We start from the raw sequence: 23,090 nt of genomic DNA, 5'->3' as shown, positions 1-23,090 counted from the left end.
AATTCAATAAAACCATACTCATTCAAAAAATGAAAATACACTGTAAAATCGTCCACATGATGAACATGAAACAGAAAAATATTGTTACCTGTATCAAACAGATTGAGGGGACGAATCGACTGCGACTTTGATCTGCGTTCCTAGAATGCTTTGTTTGGCGCGTGGCTGGAAAACGATAGGTATACTTTCATTTTGATGTAGGTTTTGGTTTATTTTAGAGTTCGGAGATTATCCAGGGCTTGCTGTTCACTTCATAATTCTATTTTACAATCAAATATTGGACTTGACGTTTTTTATGCTGATTTTAATTGCAACAGAGCTTTTCCAGTTGAACTAGATACAAGAATTTTTATTTGAAGTCGTGTTTTTGAACATTAAAACATTAGCTCTGTAGAGCAATTATTACGATCATAAAAGAAAATATCCCTCTATAAAATTACCTATTGTACTGCAGTAGAATGTAGAACAACAGATAGTAGACAGATATACTGCTTTTGGCGAGCACAATTGTAAAAATGTCATATTTCTAGGTACTTGCAATAGATAAACAAGAAATTGGGTTAAATCAGAGACATATATAACACAATATCTTATATATGTCTCTGGTTAAATATTGATGGTTACGACAATTCATTTATGGGTAGCAACAAATAATTTTACGAAAATCTTCATGTTAAAAAAACCCCAGTGCTTTCAGCTATTGTCTATTATTGTGAATGGTTAAGTATTACTTACAAATATCCACAAATAATTTGTGAAATGCATTGACTTATTGATCAACACTGATCCTTTTCTTCTACCAATGGAAATTTTACTATATTTATCCGACATTAAGTCCATATGCATGCCTAATCATTGAATAAGTCCACCCTTGTCTATCTGATGTAGACATAGGAAAATAGATAAGTAAATTTATTAAATGGGGGTTATGGTAATGGACTATGAATTAATCAAGGAACTGAGGACGATAAAAGTAAGTCTTCAGTGATTTAGAGATTTAGTTTTATCGGTATAGAATTAAAGGAATAGGACCATTTTACTTCTGTTTTTCACCAACTCTTCATGTTTGGTTGGGTTAGGGATACAAGTATAGGTAAGGCAATAAAATGGGGTGCAAATTGTCTTGTACATGAATGAATCGTGTAGATGAATTGAATTATAAACGACATTAAAATCAAAGGTCTTTGTAGTGTGATTGATCTATTTTTGTTTCCCTAACAGCAGTGTTTTGTTGCAGCCAAGGCATTACAGTTTGTGTCCCCACTCATTACTGCTGCAAAGCCAATGTCTACTAGCAGTCCTCCAGCAAAGAAAGCTAAATCAGACATGAAGATTGGAACACATAACGGATCTTTCCATTGTGATGAGGTTTTAGCATGCTTTCTCTTAAGACAACTCCCAAAGTACAAAGATGCACAGATTACAAGGTGAGACGACCCTCTGCCAGGGTACATAGATTACATTTGAAACAAATTTTATAGTACAATGATTGCAATATGGGTCAATGCTCTTAATACAAAGATCCTCAGTTAAGATCACAGGGTGAGATATAAACTCACAAAGTTCAAAGACCACAAGATTTAGAACTTCTTCCTTTATATACAGCAACATGAATATACAATAACTGAATGTAGAACAAAGAAAACATGTTCATGAAAAAAATTGAATGACACTAAACTTTTCTCATCAGTAATAATTTATTGCTTAATTCTGTGAAAATAATGTTAGTGCTCCAATAATTTAATGGTTAAATAAATCATTTATTTACTTAATGATAACAGAATGTAATGAGGACATGAGATGATTTGATATTTACCATATTAGTCTGCATTATCTTTTATAAGAAAATTTATTGATGGATAAATATCTATTTCAAGAACACGTGACCCTGCTTTACTGGACACATGTGATATAGTTGTTGATGTTGGAGGAATATTTGATGCAGAGAAAAACAGATTTGACCACCACCAAAGGTAATCTGGGGTTTGATAGTAATATATTTCATCATTTTCATCGTTTTGGTGGTAAACATTTAATTAAGTTTCCCTATCAAAACAACGAACATAAAAAGATTGTGATGGAAATTAAAAGCTTTCTTTTCATGGAAGTCCACATCGTCTGATGGAATACGAAATATTTTCGAATTCTTGCTTTATTTTGCAAAAGAGATGCCCATCAAAAGTTTTCATGCCACAGGGTATGGTTATGTCATCTGTATGTTCATCCTAAACTTGTATTTGTATGGAGATCTATCACTGTATGTTCATCCTAAACTTGTGTTTGTATGGAGGTCTCTTGTCACTGTATGTTCATCCTAAACTTGTGTTTGTATGGAGATCTCTCACTGTATGTTCATCCTAAACCTGTATTTGTATGGAGATCTATCACTGTATGTTCATCCTAAACTTGTATTTGTATGGAGATCTCTCACAGTATGTTCATCCTAAACTTGTATTTGTATGGAGATCTATCACTGTATGTTCATCCTAAACTTTTGTTTTTATGGAGATTTATCACTGTATGTTCATCCTAAACTTGTATTTGTATGGAGATCTCTCACTGTATGTTCATCCTAGACTAGTATTTGTATGGAGATCTATCACTGTATGTTCATCCTAAACTTGTATTTGTATGGAGATCTGTCACTGTATGTTCATCCTAAACTTGTATTTGTATGGAGATCTCTCACTGTATGTTCATCCTAAACTTGTATTTGTATGGAGATCTATCACTGTATGTTCATCCTAAACTTGTATTTGTATGGAGATCTATCACTGTATGTTCATCCTAAACTTGTATTTGTATGGAGATCTATCACTGTATGTTCATCCTAAACTTGTATTTGTATGGAGATCTATCACTGTATGTTCATCCTGAACTTGTATTTGTATGGAGATCTATCACTGTATGTTCATCCTAAACTTGTATTTGTATGGAGATCTATCACTGTATGTTCATCCTAAACTTGTATTTGTATGGAGATCTATCACTGTATGTTCATCCTAAACTTGTATTTGTATGGAGATCTATCACTGTATGTTCATCCTAAACTTGTATTTGTATGGAGGTCTCTTGTCACTGTATGTTCATCCTAAACTTGTATTTGTATGGAGATCTATCACTGTATGTTCATCCTAAACTTGTATTTGTATGGAGACTCTCCTATCATGGAGATCTGTATGTTCATCCTAAACTTGTATTTGTATGGAGATCTCTCACTGTATGTTCATCCTAAACTTGTATTTGTATGGAGATCTATCACTGTATGTTCATCCTAAACTTGTATTTGTATGGAGGTCTCTTGTCACTGTATGTTCATCCTAAACTTGTATTTGTATGGAGGTCTCTTGTCACTGTATGTTCATCCTAAACTTGTATTTGTATGGAGGTGTACTTATGTTCATCCTAAACTTGTATTTGTATGGAGATCTGTATGTTCATCCTAAACTTGTATTTGTATGGAGGTCACTGTATGTTCATCCTAAACTTGTATTTGTATGGAGGTCTCTTGTCACTGTATGTTCATCCTAAACTTGTATTTGTTCACTGTATGTTCATCCTAAACTTGTATTTGTATGGAGGTCTAAACTGTATGTTCATCCTAAACTTGTATTTGTATGGAGATCTATCACTGTATGTTCATCCTAAACTTGTATTTGTATGGAGGTCTCTTGTCACTGTATGTTCATCCTAAACTTGTATTTGTATGGAGATCTCTCACTGTATGTTCATCCTAAACTTGTATTTGTATGGAGGTCTCTTATCACTGTATGTTCATCCTAAACTTGTATTTGTATGGAGATCTATCACTGTATGTTCATCCTAAACTTGTATTTGTATGGAGGTCTCTTGTCACTGTATGTTCATCCTAAACTTGTATTTGTATGGAGGTCTCTTGTTACTGTATGTTCATCCTAAACTTGTATTTGTATGGAGGTCTCTTGTCACTGTATGTTCATCCTAAACTTGTATTTGTATGGAGATCTATCACTGTATGTTCATCCTAAACTTGTATTTGTATGGAGATCTCTCACTGTATGTTCATCCTAAACTTGTATTTGTATGGAGATCTATCACTGTATGTTCATCCTAAACTTGTATTTGTATGGAGATCTGTCACTGTATGTTCATCCTAAACTTGTATTTGTATGGAGATCTATCACTGTATGTTCATCCTAAACTTGTATTTGTATGTCTCACTGTGTGTTCATCCTAAACTTGTATTTGTATGGAGATCTGGAGATCTATCACTGTATGTTCATCCTAAACCTGTGTTTGTATGGAGGTCTCTTGTCACTGTATGTTCATCCTGCACTTGTATATGTATGGAGATCTGTCACTGTATGTTCATCCTAGACAAGTATTTGTATGGAGATCTATCACTGTATGTTCATCCTAAACTTGTATTTGTATGGAGATCTCTTGTCACTGTATGTTCATCCTAAACTTGTATTTGTATGGAGATCTGTATTTGTATGGAGATCTGTATGTTCATCCTAAACTTGTATTTGTATGGAGGTCTCTCACTGTATGTTCATCCTAAACTTGTATTTGTATGGAGATCTATCACTGTATGTTCATCCTAAACTTGTGTTTGTATGGAGATCTATCACTGTATGTTCATCCTAAACTTGTATTTGTATGGAGATCTATCACTGTATGTTCATCCTAAACTTGTATTTGTATGGAGATCTATCACTGTATGTTCATCCTAAACTTGTGTTTGTATGGAGATCTATCACTGTATGTTCATCCTAATACTTGTGTTTGTATGGAGATCTATCACTGTATCACTGTATGTTCATCCTGTATGTTCATCCTACTTGTGTTTGTATGGAGATCTGTCACTGTATGTTCATCCTAAACCTGTGTTTGTATGGAGGTCTATCACTGTATGTTCATCCTAAACTTGTGTTTGTATGGAGATCTACTGTATTTCATCCTAAACTTGTATGGAGATCTATCACTGTATGTTCATCTGTCTGTAAAAACTTGTGTTTGTATGGAGATCTATCACTGTATGTTCATCCTAAACTTGTGTTTGTATGGAGATCTATCACTGTATGTTCATCCTAAACTTGTGTTTGTATGGAGATCTATCACTGTATGTTCATCCTAAACTTGTGTTTGTATGGAGGTCTCTTATCACTGTGTGTTCATCCTGCACTTGTATATGTATGGAGATCTGTCACTGTATGTTCATCCTAAACTTGTGTTTGTATGGAGATCTATCACTGTATGTTCATCCTAAACTTGTGTTTGTATGGAGATCTATCACTGTATGTTCATCCTAAACTTGTGTTTGTATGGAGATCTGTCACTGTATGTTCATCCTAAACTTGTGTTTGTATGGAGATCTGTCACTGTATGTTCATCCTAAACTTGTATATGTATGGAGATCTATCACTGTATGTTCATCCTAGACTAGTATTTGTATGGAGATCTCTCACTGTATGTTCATCCTGAACTTGTATATGTATGGAGGTCTCTTGTCACTGTATGTTCATCCTGAACTTGTATTTGTATGGAGATCTCTCACTGTATGTTCATCCTAAACTTGTATTTGTATGGAGATCTCTCACTGTATGTTCATCCTAAACTTGTGTTTGTATGGAGATCTGTCACTGTATGTTCATCCTAAACTTGTGTTTGTATGGAGGTCTCCAGTCACTGCTTTAACTATAATTTCTTTGAAACTTAATACGTTCTATCACCCTGACATGAAGTAATGTTTTCCGAACAATATTTAGATTCAAATGCTTAGAAAGTATTACTTTCCATTGTTCTATTCATGAGTTACTTCCCTTAATTTTACTGACGGGCAATATAATTTGACAGTTTTTGGAAGAGTTGTTGCCCATTGTTAGCCCACCATCTGATGATGTTGGGCTATTCAAATCGCCCTGCATCCGTGGTCCGTCTGTCCGTCGAGCCGTCCGTCCGTAAACAATTCTTGTTACCGCTATTACTGGATGGATCTTTCTCAAATTTCATATGCAGGTTCCCCTTGGTCCCTAGTTGTGCATTGAACCTTTTTTGGACTGATTCGAATTCAAGATGGCCGACAGACAGCCATCTTGGAGTTTGAAAGTAGAAGTTTGTTACTGCTATTTCTGGGAAAGTACTGGATGGATCTTTCTCAAATTTCATATGCAGGTTCCCCTTGGTCCCTAGTTGTGCATTGTACCTTTTTTGTACTGGATGAATCTTTCTCAAATTTCATATGCAGGTTCTTGGCCCTTGGGGCCTGAGGGGCATGTCCCTATATGAGACATGTAGTAAAATCTCTAAAATCCTTCTTCTGCAGGAATGATAGGATTTTGTTGTTCTGAGGAATTTAACAAATGATGGGACTTCTTTTCCTGTTTTGATGGTGTTTTCATCTAATTTGGTCACAATCATCCCTGCTTGAAGGTTTTTTTTTTTGAAAGCCTTGTGTCTAACCTCCTAGGTAAAAGGGGCTGGGCACATCAGAAGGTTAAAATTCTTTTTTTAAAAATTTTGAACCATGCAAGACTTATTTTATTTTTTTGTTATAGTGAATGAAAACATATCATAGAACCTGTATCTAAAGCAATGTATGAAAAAAATGTCTATAAATTTCCAATTAATCAACTTAGATCCATGGTGTATGTTGTGAAACTGTAACAAGCTGTTTTTGAAAATATTGTTATACAAAATATATATCAATATAAAATATTCAGTCTAGTAATGATACAAGAAAATTTGCTGTATACGTGTATGTTATAATGAATCTTTGTTAGGACTTTTAAGGAAACCATGAATAGCCTAAACCCAAAAAAGCATTGGAATACCAAACTGAGCAGTGCTGGACTTGTGTATCTCCACTTTGGACATGAGGTTCTGAAACAAATACTCGAGTTAACTGATGACGATCCAGTCCTAGACATAGTGTACGACAAAGTTTACGATAACTTTGTGGAAGAGATTGACGCTGTGGACAACGGTATTGATCAGTATGATGGAGAAGCAAGGTAAATAAAACAGAATGTCACATGTCTGAATTTTAGATGAATAAAGTAGAACATGGATGATCTGTGTAGTTGGATTTGTGAAGCGGACTTGGAAAAAGCAAGTTGTTATGAAGAAATTTTTATGATGCCTTCCATGTTGTCGTTCTGATCTCATCTCAATAGTTTTGAAAGTGAGGACATTCTGACATGACATGGTATATGTATGTCAGCATGATTCGGATGTCATTATAGACGATACTACATATTAAAACACCCATTATATTAGGAAGTGGGTGTATTTACTACAAAGGTGGTATGGATATATTATAAAATGCAGCATTCTCAGATAATTGCTGAATCAATATAACATTTCCAGATCAGTGTAAGAAGTCAAAACAATTTCGCAGAACAAAATATTTTCAAAGTGAGAGAGAAATTGGGAAATTTACTTGATTGAACGAAATTGTGAAAAGTTTGATTATTAAGAATGTATGCAATGAAACGTCATTCTTATTGTGGTTTGAAAATTCTTCAACTTTGACATATAAACTAGCTGTGGACCTCAAGCTAGTGGAGTAATGGAATGATAACCCTAGCAGTCTTCTGTAAAACTTCAAAAAATAAAATAACCAATGCAAAGTAGACTTACACAGTGATAAATGTACATGCGAATCTCAAGTCCATAGACTTTTGATGGGACTCAAAGAATTTCAGGAAATACTTAAATTTTACATTGTGGGACCCATTGTTTTTAACAGAAAAGGTCAAAAGGACTCCTGAAAATAAATTGTAGATTAATCCATTGCTTAAACATTTCCTGTTATACTTGCCAGGTATCAAATAAGTACAACTCTCAGCAATCGTGTTCGACACCTCAACCCAAACTGGAATGAGGATGCTGAAGAGGAGGTAAATAGATTACCGAATTAGTAGAGATTCTCTGAACATTTTCCTCTTGTTAGTAACATATATTGAATAGAAGTTTTTATAACACACATAATTATGATTATATCAGAAACAGTTCTGACTTCTGTTATTGGTAGAGTCGATTGTTCAATTGCAGATTGATGTCTTAAATTCCTCTTGAATTAATATCCATACAGGTTTACATTTAGTCCCTAATAGTGTCTAACAAAATTTTACTTAATTGGTTTTGGTGAATTTGTAGGTCCAGTTTAAGAAAGCCTACGACATGGTTGGAGCGGAGTTTCTAGATAGGGTTCTGTATTACAAAAAGTCCTGGATTCCTGCTCGGGAGCTGGTAGAACAAGCAATCAAGGAAAGAGCAGAGGTATTGTGTGTAGTCTGTCATTGTACTGTTATTATTTCTGGCAGAGTTTGATATGATGTGTGATAGTAAAAATAAACCAGTTATTTTGAAGTAATATGGTGATGGACACCTGACTTTTACTTGTTACATTCCTGTAAGCCTTACTGATCACATTGAAACAGTGTACCTGAATTAAAGGGATATACCACCCAGGTTGTCAAGATATCTTGTTAATTGTTTGTCACGTTGGACAGATGAAATTGGTGGAAACACCCCCTGAACAGTATAAAATTAGAATGTTTAAATATAGTGTGTTTATCTCTTGATCATTTTGAAAGCGAGGCTGTAAAAACAAAACCATGATGTTGGATGATCAGTTGTCAAACATCATACGCAATGCAATTTCATTCGTTTTGCACTGCCTGTTCTTTTCCATGAAATAAATCCGCGGGAGTCGCCATTTCCATTTGTTTACAGTGTAGTACACAGTGGCAAACCGGTGGTGACGTCATCAGGGTAGTGTAAACATTTATAAACAGATCTAGCAAAAGTTGATTTTTTGGGGAAATAAAGTGTGCCATTTCCAGAAGAATAAAAGTAGATACTTTTGTACAATTTTCTCAAAAAGCATCTTATGAAATCTCAACTTGGAGCAGAATATCTCTTAAATCTTCCTCAGGATATAGTCACATATCAGAATGTAGAATGACACCTTATACAACTTGAAAGTTGTATGTCAAGGTGACATTGCTATAAATAACTTAATTATTATGTAATGTAGGAACTCATGTGTTGACTCATTATGCAGGATCAGTAATCGTTGTATCTTCCCTCTAACACTGATCCAATGTCTTCATGTCTGCCCTTTACTCGGAGTCAGAGATCATTGTGTGTTTTGATCAAGCAGGGTCAGAGATCTTTGTGTTTAACCTTTATGCAGGGTCAGAAGTTATCGTGTCTTCCCTTTACTTAGGGTCAATTGTCATTATTTCTACTCATTATGCAGGGTCAGAGGTCGTTTTATTTACCAGTTAACTTTTACAATTGGTCAGATATTATTATATCTGCCCTTTATATAAGGTCAAATGTCATTGTGTCTGTTTTTCCAGGACAAGAGGTCATAATGTCTGATGACCATGTACATGAAAGTACATTCTCATAATAATGTAATAATTCACACTGATTGTCTCCCCTGTATAGAAAATATTACTTGCCTCTGGTCTGATTATTTTGAAGGTAATCTATGAGTTTTGAATGTAAAAGTATAAATTGTTATGTAAAGGTTGACCCAAGTGGGGAGATTGTGACTCTGAAAAGTGGTGGCTGTCCCTGGAAGGACCACCTGTTTAACATTGAGGAGGAAATGTGTCTGTCTCCAAAACTCAAATATGTCCTGTATACAGACAACAGTAAGAAGTGGAGGATACAGTGTGTCCCTCTAAAGATAGGCTCCTTTGAAAACAGGTCAGTCTGTGTGCTGGATATGCCAGTGCTGCTGAAGGGGACACAAAGGGATATCTTCTGTGTGGTTGTTTAACTCAGAGGGCTAAAGCATTTTGCAGATGATTCAGTATATTTGTGGAGATAAAATTTTGTGCAACACAATCTTGTCAAATTTTGCAGTCACATGTATACATATAATTGAAAGCATTTTACTTTGCCATGATCTGATATTTTAAAAATGACTTTTCTGTTGGCTCTCTGAAATCAGATATTCCAGATTATATATTTATGTGTAACTGTATTGTTGTCGTTTACTATAATTGGAAATTAAAAGGTAAAGTTATAGTTGTTGGTTTTAAGTTTGATTTATAAGTTAAATGTTTTGGAGCTTGCATTGTCTATAATGACTGCAAATAAGGGCTGATGACACCACTGTCAAATACTAAATACACAGTACTGTATCATGACTATAAAATGTATTGTGGGAATGGACATCATTAATTATGTTTTTTTTCACTTTGCAGACTTTCTCTCCCAGAGGAATGGCGAGGTATACGAGATGCTGAATTGTCAGAAAAGTCTGGTATTCCTGGCTGTATATTTGTACATGCTGGAGGTTTTATAGGAGGGAATGAAACTTATGATGGTGTTCTAGAAATGGCTAGGAGGAGTCTCAAACAACAGAATAAAAATGGTTCCTAAACCCATACCACAAGAAAGCGGCGGAGATACATGACACTAGCAATTCTGATGAGAGTGAATGTTCACTGGATACTAAAGGAATGTTTCCATCATCAGAACAATAATTGTCTGGCTACTACAAGATAAAAGTGTTTAAATGTTAGGAAAAGAATTCTCAAATTTGATAATCATAATTGTGTCGCCTGCAGAGCTGACAGACACTATGGAATCACTTTGTCCGTTGTCACGCGTCGTCGTCTGTACGAAAGTTTTCTGGACTTTTTTCGGTAATACTTCGAGTTATCAAAATGAAATGTGGCATATGGCTTTTTGTTGCAAGGGTACAGATTAAGATCGATTTCCGGCTGTCTGTGACCTTTTTTGGTAGAGTTATGCCCCTTTGAACTTTGAACTTTGTTTTCTTGACTTTCTTTGGTTATGCTTCAACTTATAGAAATGAAATTTGGTATTACAACTTTATGGTTGATGGTTGAACATCCAGTTCAATTTCTGGGTGATCGTGACACTTTATGCAGGCGACACACAGTTCCGAGGAACTCTTGTTCAAACTATGTGCAGACTGCCTTGCAAGAAATCAGAGTTTCAAGTCTGTTGAACATGGACTCTTAGAAATACTGCATTTATGTTTAAGATGATATTAGATATAAGAACAATTTTATCCACAGATATTCACAGACTCCACATTTTGTTTATATTTCATTGCCAATAAAAAAAAACAACTATAAATTGTTTTATATTTTAGTTTTGTTTAAGTTCATATTGTTTTAACTATTCTTTAATTAACTCTCTTATTCAAAGGGTAACTGATAACATATTTGTCCTGCATGGAGCTCAAGGGACTCAAAGTCACGATTTGGCTAAAACAGGACAAAGAATTAGGTGAAGTAAACAGCTGTAGAGATTGGCTTATTACCAGGTATGGGCACACTGCAGGCGAGTACTAAGCAGTTCTACACCTGATTTGATTTTGTTGGTCATTTGTCTCTAAACCTTCCATACACATGTATAGTTATGTATCCATTATGCAGTCAGGTCTACTGACTCAATTGATGCTAAACATAGAATCATTCATGACGACAAATTGTCATATTTATCAGGGAATAAGTATTTGGTTTTAACACATGTAAATACACTGTGTGCCAATCTGATGAAAGTACATACCATCATCATAAACTATATGATGGAGATCTTACTGTGACTGGTAACAAACAAAATGTGACTGGCAAAATCAGAGCCTGTGTCTCTTAAGCTGCTATCATGGCTGGTCTTTACTATAACGATCACAACAGAGTCCCAAATGTCAATTATACTAAGATGGCTGTGCCCATTGCAAGCTGCCATGCACCAAAAAGTACATATTTACTGGAAAATTTATCTATTTCCATCACGTTAACTGCCTCTAGAGTGAATGAAGTGACGCTTTTAAGTGTATTTTCTACCCTGCTTCTTTTGCCAGTTCCATCACTTCATCTTTTTCCTCCATTTCACACGCACTGATGAACAGGCAAATGAGAGACGTGTTGATTGGCTGAAAATATCACGTGACCCCCTCCCCCTACTGGCCACTGTCAGATATTCAGAATGAAGTATATAGTGATATCTGTATTTTAATCAGCTTCACTTTATGCAGTGCATATAATATTTAGAAAGCATGGGTTATAAAATAAATGAATAGAACATCACTGTTGATACAAGGTAGACATCCAATGAATCATCCACGATTTTTAACTTCAGTGAATGATAATGATTTTGACTCAAGAGAATTTGGATTCATATGCAATTATATATGAAAATGAAACTTACTTAGACAATGAAAAACAGAAAAAAAACCTGCATTCACTGTATATAGAAATACTATATAGACATTCTGAAAACATTCAACAGCATCATAGCAACTAATTCATCGTCATGTTATCAAGGGAGATAACTTCGGTAATGTTGGCTGTTTCACTTAACTCAGCAATCCAGAAATCTTGAAATCCAGGATTACAGGCCACATTTTGCAGCTTTATATTTATTATCTTGTTGTTTAAATAACGTAAACATATTTATGTAAGTGCAATCAAGGTTTAATACAATGTAATCAACAAATAAGTGCAATGATAAATTCACACATTTACAATAATTGGTCAAAACTACGTTAATGACAAACTGTGATTGGTGATATTATAGTTGGTTTGCTGAGTTTATCACTTATTGACCAGCCAGGGTCATTTTAAGGTAGGATCTATTTACAGTAGCTGATGGCAACTTCACTGAACAACATAAGGGAGACCCATTGCAAGCTGTTCCAAGTGATTGGAGAAAGTATCTTGCCTAAGGACACAAAAGCACAGAACGGGCCATTTCTGAGCTTCATGAAAAACAACCGTTACTAGTTAGGAGTGCAGAACCACACACTGTGATCTCTGAAGGACACATGGACAAAAACTCTACCAACTGAGTTATCTGGGCCCTCTTTGTGAATCATATTTAGGCCACCCGAGACAAAGTCTCATGGTGACCTATTTCAGTCACCTTCATCTGGCATCGCGCATCCATAAACAATTTAACATTTTCAACTTCGCAAAAACTCCTGATCTGATTTCTATAACATTTTGAAGAAGACATGCCTGGCCTAAGATGAACCAAAATTGTGAATTATACAGTTCTCAACCCACAGAGACCTGAGGAGCACGACCAAATTGACTCGAATTTCAAAAATCTTCGCAACTCCCAGATCTTAAGAACCTTTACCAAAATTGTGAATTTCGTGGCTCCAAGGTCTCACATTTCTCTGAAGGGGGGCAAAGTTTATACAGGAAAATAGATTTTTGAGGGTAACTTGTTTTATTTCTATTGGAAAAATTTCAAACTTGGTTAGATGGCTGACCCCAAGGGGCAGGGCAAAAAGGGATCAAATTGATAAAATTTCTTCTCAACACCCAGGTATGGTAGATTCAAATGCTCTGTATGAATGAAAGCATCTTCAGTTGCTTTATTACGAAAATGGGTCGCACATTTTTTCCAGAGGAGGAAGCTTTTTTTAAACTTTACTGTAATTTTCATGGAAAAGTAGCATTTTTAGCATGACGTTGGTTATTTCCCATTATGAATTATTAGTGTAGGATGACAGTTTTGATGGTATGCATGTATTGACACTGGCTTACTATATTCAGTGTCACAATTTCTGTTTCAGGACATTTGATAACTTCCTTTTAACCTTTCTATTCAATATTGCTTATCTCAGGTGACCGTCAAGGCCACTAGGCCTCTTGTTTAATGTTATATCATTAGCATCAAAAACATTAAGATTATTTGCAGAATAACTTACATTAGTAGATCACTGCTAGCTCTTTTATATAGACCAGTCCAAAATCTAATTTTTCGCCATCTCTGAATGTAAGTTTTATAACCATTACATGAAAATGTGTATTCCTCAATGGGTTGTGGTGTTTATAATATGGAAGAGTTATTTGACTTTTATTTCAACATTTTTATCTTCCCTCAATTTATAGAAAACTTTTAAAAACCTCAACTGTTCTCATAAATACCATTCGATACAACTCTAACACACAATTTTATAAATGAAGTCCATCAGGAAGTTTTATCAATGTTATCAACAAAGTCTTTCCCACAACCTTATCTATGAACTTGCAGTGTTGTCAATGGTGTCTTCCCCACTGTCATCAACAAAGTCTTTCCTACTCTTTCATCAATGGAATTTTCACCTTTCATCATACCGTTATCAATTGGGTCTTCTCTAGTGTTGTCAATGGAGTTCTTCTCCATGCTGTTATCAAATGAATGAAATCTCTGACCTATTATTATCATCAGTCTTCCCCATGCACAGTTTTCCCCTACACTAATACCAAAATGGAGTTTCCCTCTACAGTGATTCAAACATGGAGACTTCCCCATCCACAATGTTTTCCTGTGCACTGTTTTCAATCAAGTTTTCTCCACACTTATAAATCGAGTCCAAAACATTTAACTTTCCACGCATCAAACTAAGTATAAATCTCACACCTGTCTGGACAGTAAAGGTACTGACAGGACTTAGGGTTGGTATATTTTACAGTGAAAACAAACATATTGTTATATTTCCAGTTTAATGAACACTGGTACATGTATATGAATGAATTGAATCAATGATTATTTGTCTTGGACAGTTTGGACAAAATATATATTTACAGCTTGATATAAAGAACATTGTATTACCTGACTTTCAACATTGCAAACTTTCTATTACTGGTTTACATCAAAATAATAGTTATTAGAATCTGCATCCAAAATTTCTATTTATTTTGTTACAACAGAGACCATCCAAAATCAAAACAATAGTAAGCTGGTGTTTCATCTTTAATTAGTAAAATAAGCAAACCACTTATATACTACAACTTATTACAAGACTGAAGGATGTTTGTAATGAATACAAAATATCACATTTACAGGTCTAATAACAGGATGAAAGAGTCTCTATAAAGCCCTCTTTGTTCCTTTTTCCTTAGTGATACATTAAGTTTATGTTTAACATCATACATTTCTTCATTACATGATTTAAGATGTAAAAAAAATGGTTGGTAGAAATGTTTGTATGGTATTAGAAATGATCAATACTGTTGATAAAGAAGTCAACATTTTCAGTACTAGCCAGTATAACAGCAATATAATACTGACCAACCGTGTCATCAGTAAAGAAGGCTCTGTAAGCTAGTCAGCACAATGAATGAAGCCATTGCATCTTGTGGGGATCACAATGCTGATTGATTACACCGTCCTAAAATGGTTTTGTTAGTTTTCTTACTTCTCATAAATTTCAAAATAAAAACCCTGTAAAACCAAACCCGAGATGCTGACACAGGTTTTCTATTTTGACTTGCTCACATGCAACAAATAACAAAAATTGCAAATTATGTTGTTGCCTTGCAGTTTCCTTGTTTTGTGAAGTAAAGCTGAACTTGAAAAGCTTTTCTCTGTGTCCTCCAGATTTTTTAATCCCTACATACCTTTGTGGACCAGCAAGAGTGATTAATAAACATAAGTTAAACTTGTTTCATATTTGTTGTAAATAAATAAAGTTTATATAAATGATATCATTACTGGACGTAATTATGATTATTGATTTTTTTTTTTTTTTTTTTGCAAACGTGATTTAAATTTTAGCAAATTCTGTACAAAAAACAAAAAAAATATGGGAATAAAAAAAGTGGAACATTACAAACGTACCAACACAACACAAATGAATCATTTATATACATTATGAAATTATGGAGTACACCACCATACTTAAAAATGTTAATTCCTACATAAAGTTTGAACATGTATGTCAATAAGATCTTAAAAGCATGCTCACTACAAAGATTATAAATACACACAATTCAGTGAAATTTTTACTACATCATTATGTACGAAATGTCAACATACTTTATCTACATACTGTATGTGTACTTACTTTAGTGCACTCATATCTTAGGGCTTTGAGGGGTTAGACCTTCTTGTGCAATCTTAAATTCTAACAAATACAGCAAGGATAAGTTTTAAGCCTGTCGTGGAACTCCATTCCCTGTCACCAGGCCAGGTTAGCTTGCTGTAAGGTGCTCAGGGGATGTGGATCTGTACTGACCTGCTCATAGATGGGAACCACTTTTGGAATCTTACAACACCTGTGGCACAATACCCCAACTCATTCCTAGCCTAATTAAGTTCTAAATCAAGTTTCAGTTTTCTGGTTTTGTTTCATTTCAATTTGAATGTCAATAAAAAAATTATTCAAAAGTTTAATGTATGGCTTTGTATTGAGATGACTCAGATCTACAACTAGGAGTAACAAATGTTGCCTATGAAAATTGGTCTTGAACAATATTTTAATTGATAAGTGAAATTCGATAGTAATCCTAAAGATAGAATAGAGAAATTTTAGCACTGCACTTGAACAAGTGCAAAAGGTGCTGATATTAGAATGATGGCACTGAAATAAGTACACACACAGTCAATAATAAAAGAAGTTTAATATATGGAGACAAGCAGCCTTCTATATTAATCATACCCTAACATAGAAGATATACTGAAATAAATCTTCTTCGTGTTTTTGACAGTATGCAGCCTTAAAGTCTAGGAAAATGCTGGGAATTCATCCTGGCTGATAAAGGTACAGCTCCAGAAAAGTCTTTGGTCTCATTTATCCAGATCTTCCTGTAGAGACTTGAAACAGATCTATCATATCAACACTTAATACAGAGCAATCTGTGTCCCAGAATGATAGCTTCTTCATTAACATTACATAGTAATGATTCTGAAACAAATCTGATAAATGGTCTGTTAAGATAATAACAAAATACTGCATCTGTCAAAACGTCCACGTAAAAAAGCCTAGCCATACCTATTGCAGCTTCAGTACAGAAGCTATATCATTTCCTTGTAATAAGCCACACCCTTCTATCTGGAATCTCATGTCGTATTGTTCGTCTAGTGTTTGATACTATGGCAATAATTGAACAATACAAACTTCACAATTAACGTGGGCCACAGCTAATCCTGTTCTTGCGGTGTTAAAACTGACGCAACCTTAGGATAGCTTTTACTTTTCAGTACATCAGTATCGCTGCCAAAATAGTCCAACATCTCAAGGAAGATTTGTTTACATAGCCTATAATCCTCTGGAAGAATGGCTTCCTAGAGAGGACTTTTGGTATTGATTTGTACAGAGATATAAACACACTCTCTACACAAATATGGGAGATTGCTTTGGCAGTGTCAATAACTGGTGACCCTAAGTAGGTTCCTCACACCCGCAGTATCTCGAGACAGTTATTGTAACAGATAGAGATCCAGTCTGGCTGTGTTGATGACCACTGTGTCTGGTTAATTTCACCACCAGCTGTGTAAGCTAGTATCGGATCCTCGATTGCCCGAGGCATTGACTGGATGTCCCATATCAGTGCTTGATGGTCATCAGCTGTAAGAAATAAAATACCAGTAGTTATTATTCAACTGAATGTAAACAGCAGATTTTTTTATATGTGACATGATGTAGTGTTATTTGTACCCTGAGATCAAATCATTGTAACACACTAGATTGAACAAATACTTCTTACAAACATATTTCAGTGTCACTTAATCCATGGATCTATTGCGACAAGATTATGACATCATCACTCAGGAACTGTCCTTAAATGACCATAACTGTTGATAGGATATAAAGAAATGTTAAACAGAATCATTATCACTCATGAAAATCAAGTCCTGAGGTCAAGGACAAAAAAAGGTCAAAGGTCAAAATATTATACGTATCCTCTAAAAAACATCTGATACAATTTTTTTTATGATACTTCATAAATATGTCCAGTTTGTGTCCTCATTGCCCTACTTTTAAAATAAAGGTCAACGCAAACGATCAAAAGTAAAATCCTCCTACATTGAATTAGGGGGTCAGTAATATCTTACCTGCAGTACAAATGTGGCAGCTAGAGTGAGGAGCCCAGGCAATGCCATTCACACAGGCTCTGTGGTTGTTGAGTCTGGCCACTGGTGTACATGGTACACGAACATCCAGTATTATCACCTACAATTTCATTATCACAAATCTATATCTCTTGATGTAAACTTAACAATAGGGATAACAAAGATGATGCATGGAAAATAATTAATAGACCGAACAATACTTCATGAAACATGAAGCTTCAAATCTTGTACAAATGTTGAGATCTCTGTTGATCTCTTTAGATATGAAATGTTTCTGATTATTTACCAATCTTTTAAATCCATTACATGATGTGAGATGAAGCATGATATCACTATACCAACATCAATAACTAGAATATGAATGAGAATGACTGTTGACTAATTATAAATAGACAGACCTCCAGGGAATCCATGGCCATGGTGGCTAGGTAGTTGGGATCTTGTTTGTTCCAGCCCAGTCTGAGTAAGGGATGGTGCTGAGGATCCTCATAAATAATTGTGGAATGTTCTAGATGTCGGAGGTCAAACATACGCACAGACCCATCAGCACCTATACAAGTCAATAGAACAAACATTGAGTCAGACACTAGATCTACAGGGTATATACTAAATCAAGCTTTTCAAGCAAATTCTGTCATTCACTCCTGGATGGTATATCCGGCATCCCATGAGATGCGTGCACATCGTTAGCAGGCATAGCGTGTTTTGTTAGCAAATAGTACAGAGGGAACTGCGTTCCTCTGACTTTATATCGCCTTTTATACTTTCATTATTTGTTTCACACCCCCAGAGGCTCTCTAGGGTTTACTTGTTGGTTTTCACTGTTTGTGCAAATACTTTTTACATTTCTGAACACTGCCATCTCGGCATATTTTCACGTTTTCTTGTGAGGAGGGGCTCCCTTTCGGGCGTGCTTTATGGCCATCCATCTTGGAAAAACATAACATTGTGAGTGAATTTGATTTTGTTGGGGGACATTCTGAACAATATGGAGCCCCGTTACACAGAAAAACCCAACAAAAAAGGCGACAAAGGCAAAAAATCCAATGTTACACATAACACTGGCAGTGTCTCTATAAATTTGGTTGATGTACACCAATCTGTTATACTTTGTTCAAACTATTGGCTGTATCTATAAATTTGGTTGATGTACACCAATCTGTTATACTTTATTCAAACTATTGGCTGTATCTATAAATTTGGTTGATGTACACCAATCTGTTATACTTTATTCAAACTATTAGCCGTCTCTATAAATTTGGTAACTTGGGACATATGGTAGTCTTTCACAAGGGACAAAAACAAATTCAAACCTCACTCACCAACACTTGCAAACATATCACGTCCCCCTCCTGCTCGACTGAAAGCGATATCATAGACCTCTTTGTCATGTGCAATGAGTTGTGTTTTTACATGACCAGACACAACATTTACACGTCCCAACACCTGTCCTGTCTGTAACATAGACAACATATATCAACGTATTATCCAAAGGACTGACCAGTGTGATGCAAATATCTGGTTCATAACACACCTGTTCATCGTAACATAAACTGCTAACCAGTGTGATACAAATATCTAGATCATAACATACCTGTTCATCTTAACATAAACAGCATCAATTTAAGTTACGTACAATTAGAAAACAAAAAAAATCATGAAACCTTAAGTGAAATTTGAATGTGTTTAACTTTTCACACCAATATATTACTATTATCTTTTTGTATTTCTGTTCATACTCTACAATCACAATTGCAAACTGTCCACATTTATAAATGATGTGTATTACAATCTACTGTATATGCATAAGCATAACTAAGTTGTCACAATAAATTCATATAAATTGGTAAGTATGTTTGAATTCAACTTGTTGAAATATGTATGGAGTAAACACTTTGTAAAAATCTAAATTGCAATCTTAGTGTTGCTTTATTTTCACCAAGAGGGCAGCTGTCATACAATTCACTTACTTCCAAACCCCATATTGTACAGGTTGTATCTATACTGGAGGTCCCGAGTAAATTTGGGTCCACTTCATTCCAGTCAAATGATGTTAAAGGAGCACAGAAATCAGAATTTTTATTCTGAAATTAAATAACAACAACTATTACTGTAGAATGGTAGCTATACCTGTAACTAGTCTTCTGATCCAACACAATAATTTCTGCAGGCAGGAACCAATATTTTCCCATTTTCCAACTTATACTGCAGAATTTTCATTCTTATCAAATATCAAATACATGCCAAACGGGAGGACTTTAACCTCATATGTGTTACAGTAAACCAATGTAAATGTGATTATCAAACTTCTTGTTTGAAAAAGAAATGACTTACATTGTTAAGTAGGCACTCTAAACGTGTATCATTGTCACTGCCAACCCTCCACACTCGCAGGTAATCCCCACTGGTGGCCAGCAGATCAGGAAATACACCTTTCTGTAATGACAAACAAATGTCAGTCAGTGAGTACATCTATACATAACTCAAGTGTAATTGAAATCCTGAAACAACATTATAATTGTCTATATGCACAGGAAGTAATTTGTATCAGGATTCCCTAAAGGAATTGTATCATATGTTTTGAATTAGGATTGCTCTGTAGTGTTATTTGTAGTAATAGGACTATATGACAAACCAGCTTGTGTACCAGGTACTCTATTTCTTAATATTGATAACATAGAATGTAACATTTCATTGTGACACAGACTTGGATATTTCTAGTACATGAAAAGCCAAGTATTGACCATTAAAGTTTATAACATACAGAGTCTGGTATCCACATGATCTTGGTGGTTGGGTATGGGTGATCAAATGTGCTCTTCGATGTAAATTCAGATGTTTCTTCATCAAGGGAGACAATCTGGACCTATAACAAACAAAGTTCCTTGGTTAAATTTGCAGAAAATTATCAACAAACAACATCAAATTTTAAATGCTCTAAATGCAAGACATCTATATTGTCTGGAAGCTAAACATTTACTAAAAAAGTGGTCACCTTATTGTTGTATTCTTCTACAAAACTTCCCAGTGCTAGTCTGAAGCGTTTGTCAGGCCGGATGCTCCAGTTCATGCTATAGACTGTCCATGGTGCCTCATACTTGTAGATCTCCTTCCTCTTGGTGGGAGGCTGGGAGGATGGCAGGGCACACATGGTGCTTGATTCCTACAGAAGTCAGATGCAGTATATCTATAAAGATGACTATGTACAAACATCAAAACATCTGTTAATATGTGATTTGAATTATTATGAAACTTTTATGATATCAATAAATCTAAACACAAATAGTGTGTTCACAGTAATTTTATTTTCTTGTTTTACTGTTGAAAACAGCAGATTAACAGATTAATGATGCTAAGTAACTAATAATTTAATATAACAATGATTCATAATGCTATGTAATTATCAAATTTGTTTAATTGACTTAAAAAAACACATGAGAGAAAAAATTATCAGCAAGACCATACAATATACTGTACTTTCTATAATGTTATTTTTAATGATCAATGATGTGTAAATTAAGTTAGTATGAAAAGAGGTTTTATGATTTATGTGTAAAACAACTATATACCACTTTCCATTCGAATGTTTAGGTCAACACTGTAAAGTTATCACTACATTTGATTTCCACTAGACCATGCCTAACCACTATTTACTGTATTGTAATATATTCTATGCTCACAAATCTCTACTTATATACTGCTTATTTAAACAATATTGAATCATGTTTTATTCATTAATTCTTAACAAACACAAGAGATGTATATCTTAAGAAAAACTTGTAGCTCATTTTTTGTTCTGGTTAGTTACACATCAAATGTAAATTAAGTCCCTTGATTCTGAACATGACAGCTAATGGCATTGGCTTCAGTAAAACTGCAGGTCATTACTGTACCAAATTGTCCTGATGAAAGGATAGGCAAGTTAGTCAATTAACAATAAGTCAACACTATCGTACAGGAAAACAAGAGGCTACTGTGCCTTAATAGTCACCACAACCACAGTCTTAAACATATTATTCACATGGGCACTAGTCCATGGAGAGCTTACTTTTCTGTCAGTTTGTAATTACAATTCTCCAAAGATTATGTAGTGGTGTCCATGTCAAAAATATGCTTGAAACTGAGAATGTTGGAAAAAATGAGATGAGGTTTATTGTATTTAGCTAATTATACTGTAATTTAAGTTTACAAATGTTTGATCTTTTCATCAATGTATTATCTATAGGCATCATGTAAATTATAGAAAACATCACATGGATGATGAACATAAAATCACACATAGACAATCAGAATCATTTTGACTGATAACCTACAACTGCTAGCTGGAAATTATGAGTTGTCACATGTAGAGAATGGGACCTGTCAAATTTTGTTGCTTGTGATTTTGCACAATTTTAGAGAACTAAGTACAAGAACAAATGGCTATGTGTTTTGGGGAGATCTTTTCACATATCCTGTCATTTATAGTAATATTGATAAAGCTGATATTGTTTCTTTGGGCACTTTTGATGTAACTTTGTACTCCATAACACTTAAAAGACTATTGAATATGCATTATAGAAACTTTCATTATTGATATAATTAGATAAAATGAGGTGTTTTCATACAATTTTGCTTTAAATTAACATCAATTGCAATCAGCTGGAACTCTGCATTGGGTATACAGAGTACCAAATTGTGTAATACAGGGCTCACCCTGGACTTGTTTATGTCGGAGCCAATATTCCGCATTTTTTGTTGAGTCTACTGGAGAAGTGGCTCATATGTGCTGCTGCAGAATTTACTGTAGCAGCTTCAAGGCCACCGTTTTGAAGCTATATCTGTAAAGATAAATAAACAGTGGGTGCATGGCCTATTTACAGGATGAGCCCTGGACTTGTGTGAATACAGTGGCAATTATACTAACAGAAAAACCAATTAATAACAGCCTTCATAAACAATATGTTATAATTAACAAAACAACTTGTTAGATTAATCAATATGAAATTATTAAAACGATGTTATCGTGGTTACATTTTGTGACAAATGAAGTGTACAGTAGTGATTGGGTTTCACGCATAAACGATATAGCATGTGCTAAATGGTGGATGTGAAAGATATTACCAGAAACTCGTATAAGTAAAAGATTATAATCCTATATGTTTACCTGCTATGTTTACCAAGAGAAGGCGTTATTTGTTTTTTCTTCACACTAACAATAAATTTGTCTTCGATATTTCGACCGTGTCAACAACTGTTCGTACGTTTGTGTACGACAC

The 23,090-nt window shown here is 34.7% G+C and overlaps 2 protein-coding genes across 3 annotated transcripts; one reads left to right on the top strand and one right to left on the bottom strand.

Moving 5' to 3' along the window:
* The first annotated feature begins 157 nt into the window (after positions 1-157).
* Positions 158-11,109, top strand: LOC132565660 (MYG1 exonuclease-like). The gene is made up of 8 exons (XM_060230355.1): positions 158-179; positions 1,238-1,427; positions 1,878-1,973; positions 6,765-6,995; positions 7,808-7,883; positions 8,143-8,265; positions 9,527-9,708; positions 10,212-11,109. Exons 2-8 carry the CDS (start codon positions 1,285-1,287, stop codon positions 10,387-10,389), a joined length of 1,029 nt encoding a protein of 342 aa, XP_060086338.1. The 5' UTR covers positions 158-179; positions 1,238-1,284; the 3' UTR covers positions 10,390-11,109.
* A 3,608-nt stretch (positions 11,110-14,717) lies between these two features.
* LOC132565652 (DDB1- and CUL4-associated factor 7) lies at positions 14,718-23,057 on the bottom strand. 2 transcript variants are annotated; one of them, XM_060230345.1, is made up of 10 exons: positions 22,979-23,057; positions 22,528-22,652; positions 20,828-20,995; positions 20,597-20,698; positions 20,167-20,268; positions 19,803-19,916; positions 19,155-19,287; positions 18,231-18,382; positions 17,815-17,932; positions 14,718-17,326 (listed from the first exon to the last, which is right to left on the bottom strand). In XM_060230345.1, the coding sequence occupies exons 2-10, from the start codon at positions 22,561-22,563 to the stop codon at positions 17,154-17,156; spliced, it is 1,098 nt and encodes a 365-aa protein (XP_060086328.1). In that variant the 5' UTR covers positions 22,564-22,652; positions 22,979-23,057; the 3' UTR covers positions 14,718-17,153. The 2 variants fall into 2 exon arrangements, with proteins under 2 accessions (XP_060086328.1, XP_060086329.1); XM_060230346.1 differs by lacking the exon at positions 22,528-22,652 and having other exon boundaries at positions 22,979-23,053.
* Between the last annotated feature and the right edge of the window lie 33 nt (positions 23,058-23,090).

This window comes from Ylistrum balloti, unplaced genomic scaffold (genome assembly GCF_031769215.1).
Source record: "Ylistrum balloti isolate Yb309-2 unplaced genomic scaffold, AGI_CSIRO_Ybal_v1 Utg369730, whole genome shotgun sequence".
NCBI lineage: Eukaryota > Metazoa > Mollusca > Bivalvia > Pectinida > Pectinidae > Ylistrum > Ylistrum balloti.
Note: the sequence above shows the minus strand (reverse complement) of the source record. Positions and strands in the feature narration are given on the sequence as shown.

Excerpts from the sequence above, each read along its gene's own strand:
- LOC132565660 (XM_060230355.1), top strand. The coding sequence starts at position 1,285 with ATGTCTACTAGCAGTCCTCCAGCAAAGAAAGCTAAATCAGACATGAAG. Across the intron at positions 1,428-1,877 it reads AAAGATGCACAGATTACAAG|AACACGTGACCCTGCTTTAC; the intron begins GTGAGACGACCC and ends ATCTATTTCAAG. Across the intron at positions 7,884-8,142 it reads ATGAGGATGCTGAAGAGGAG|GTCCAGTTTAAGAAAGCCTA; the intron begins GTAAATAGATTA and ends GTGAATTTGTAG.
- LOC132565652 (XM_060230345.1), bottom strand. The coding sequence starts at position 22,563 with ATGCGGAATATTGGCTCCGACATAAACAAGTCCAGG. Across the intron at positions 20,996-22,527 it reads CCGACATAAACAAGTCCAGG|GAATCAAGCACCATGTGTGC; the intron begins GTGAGCCCTGTA and ends TGACTTCTGTAG. Across the intron at positions 19,917-20,166 it reads TAGAGTGCCTACTTAACAAT|AATAAAAATTCTGATTTCTG; the intron begins GTAAGTCATTTC and ends ATTTAATTTCAG.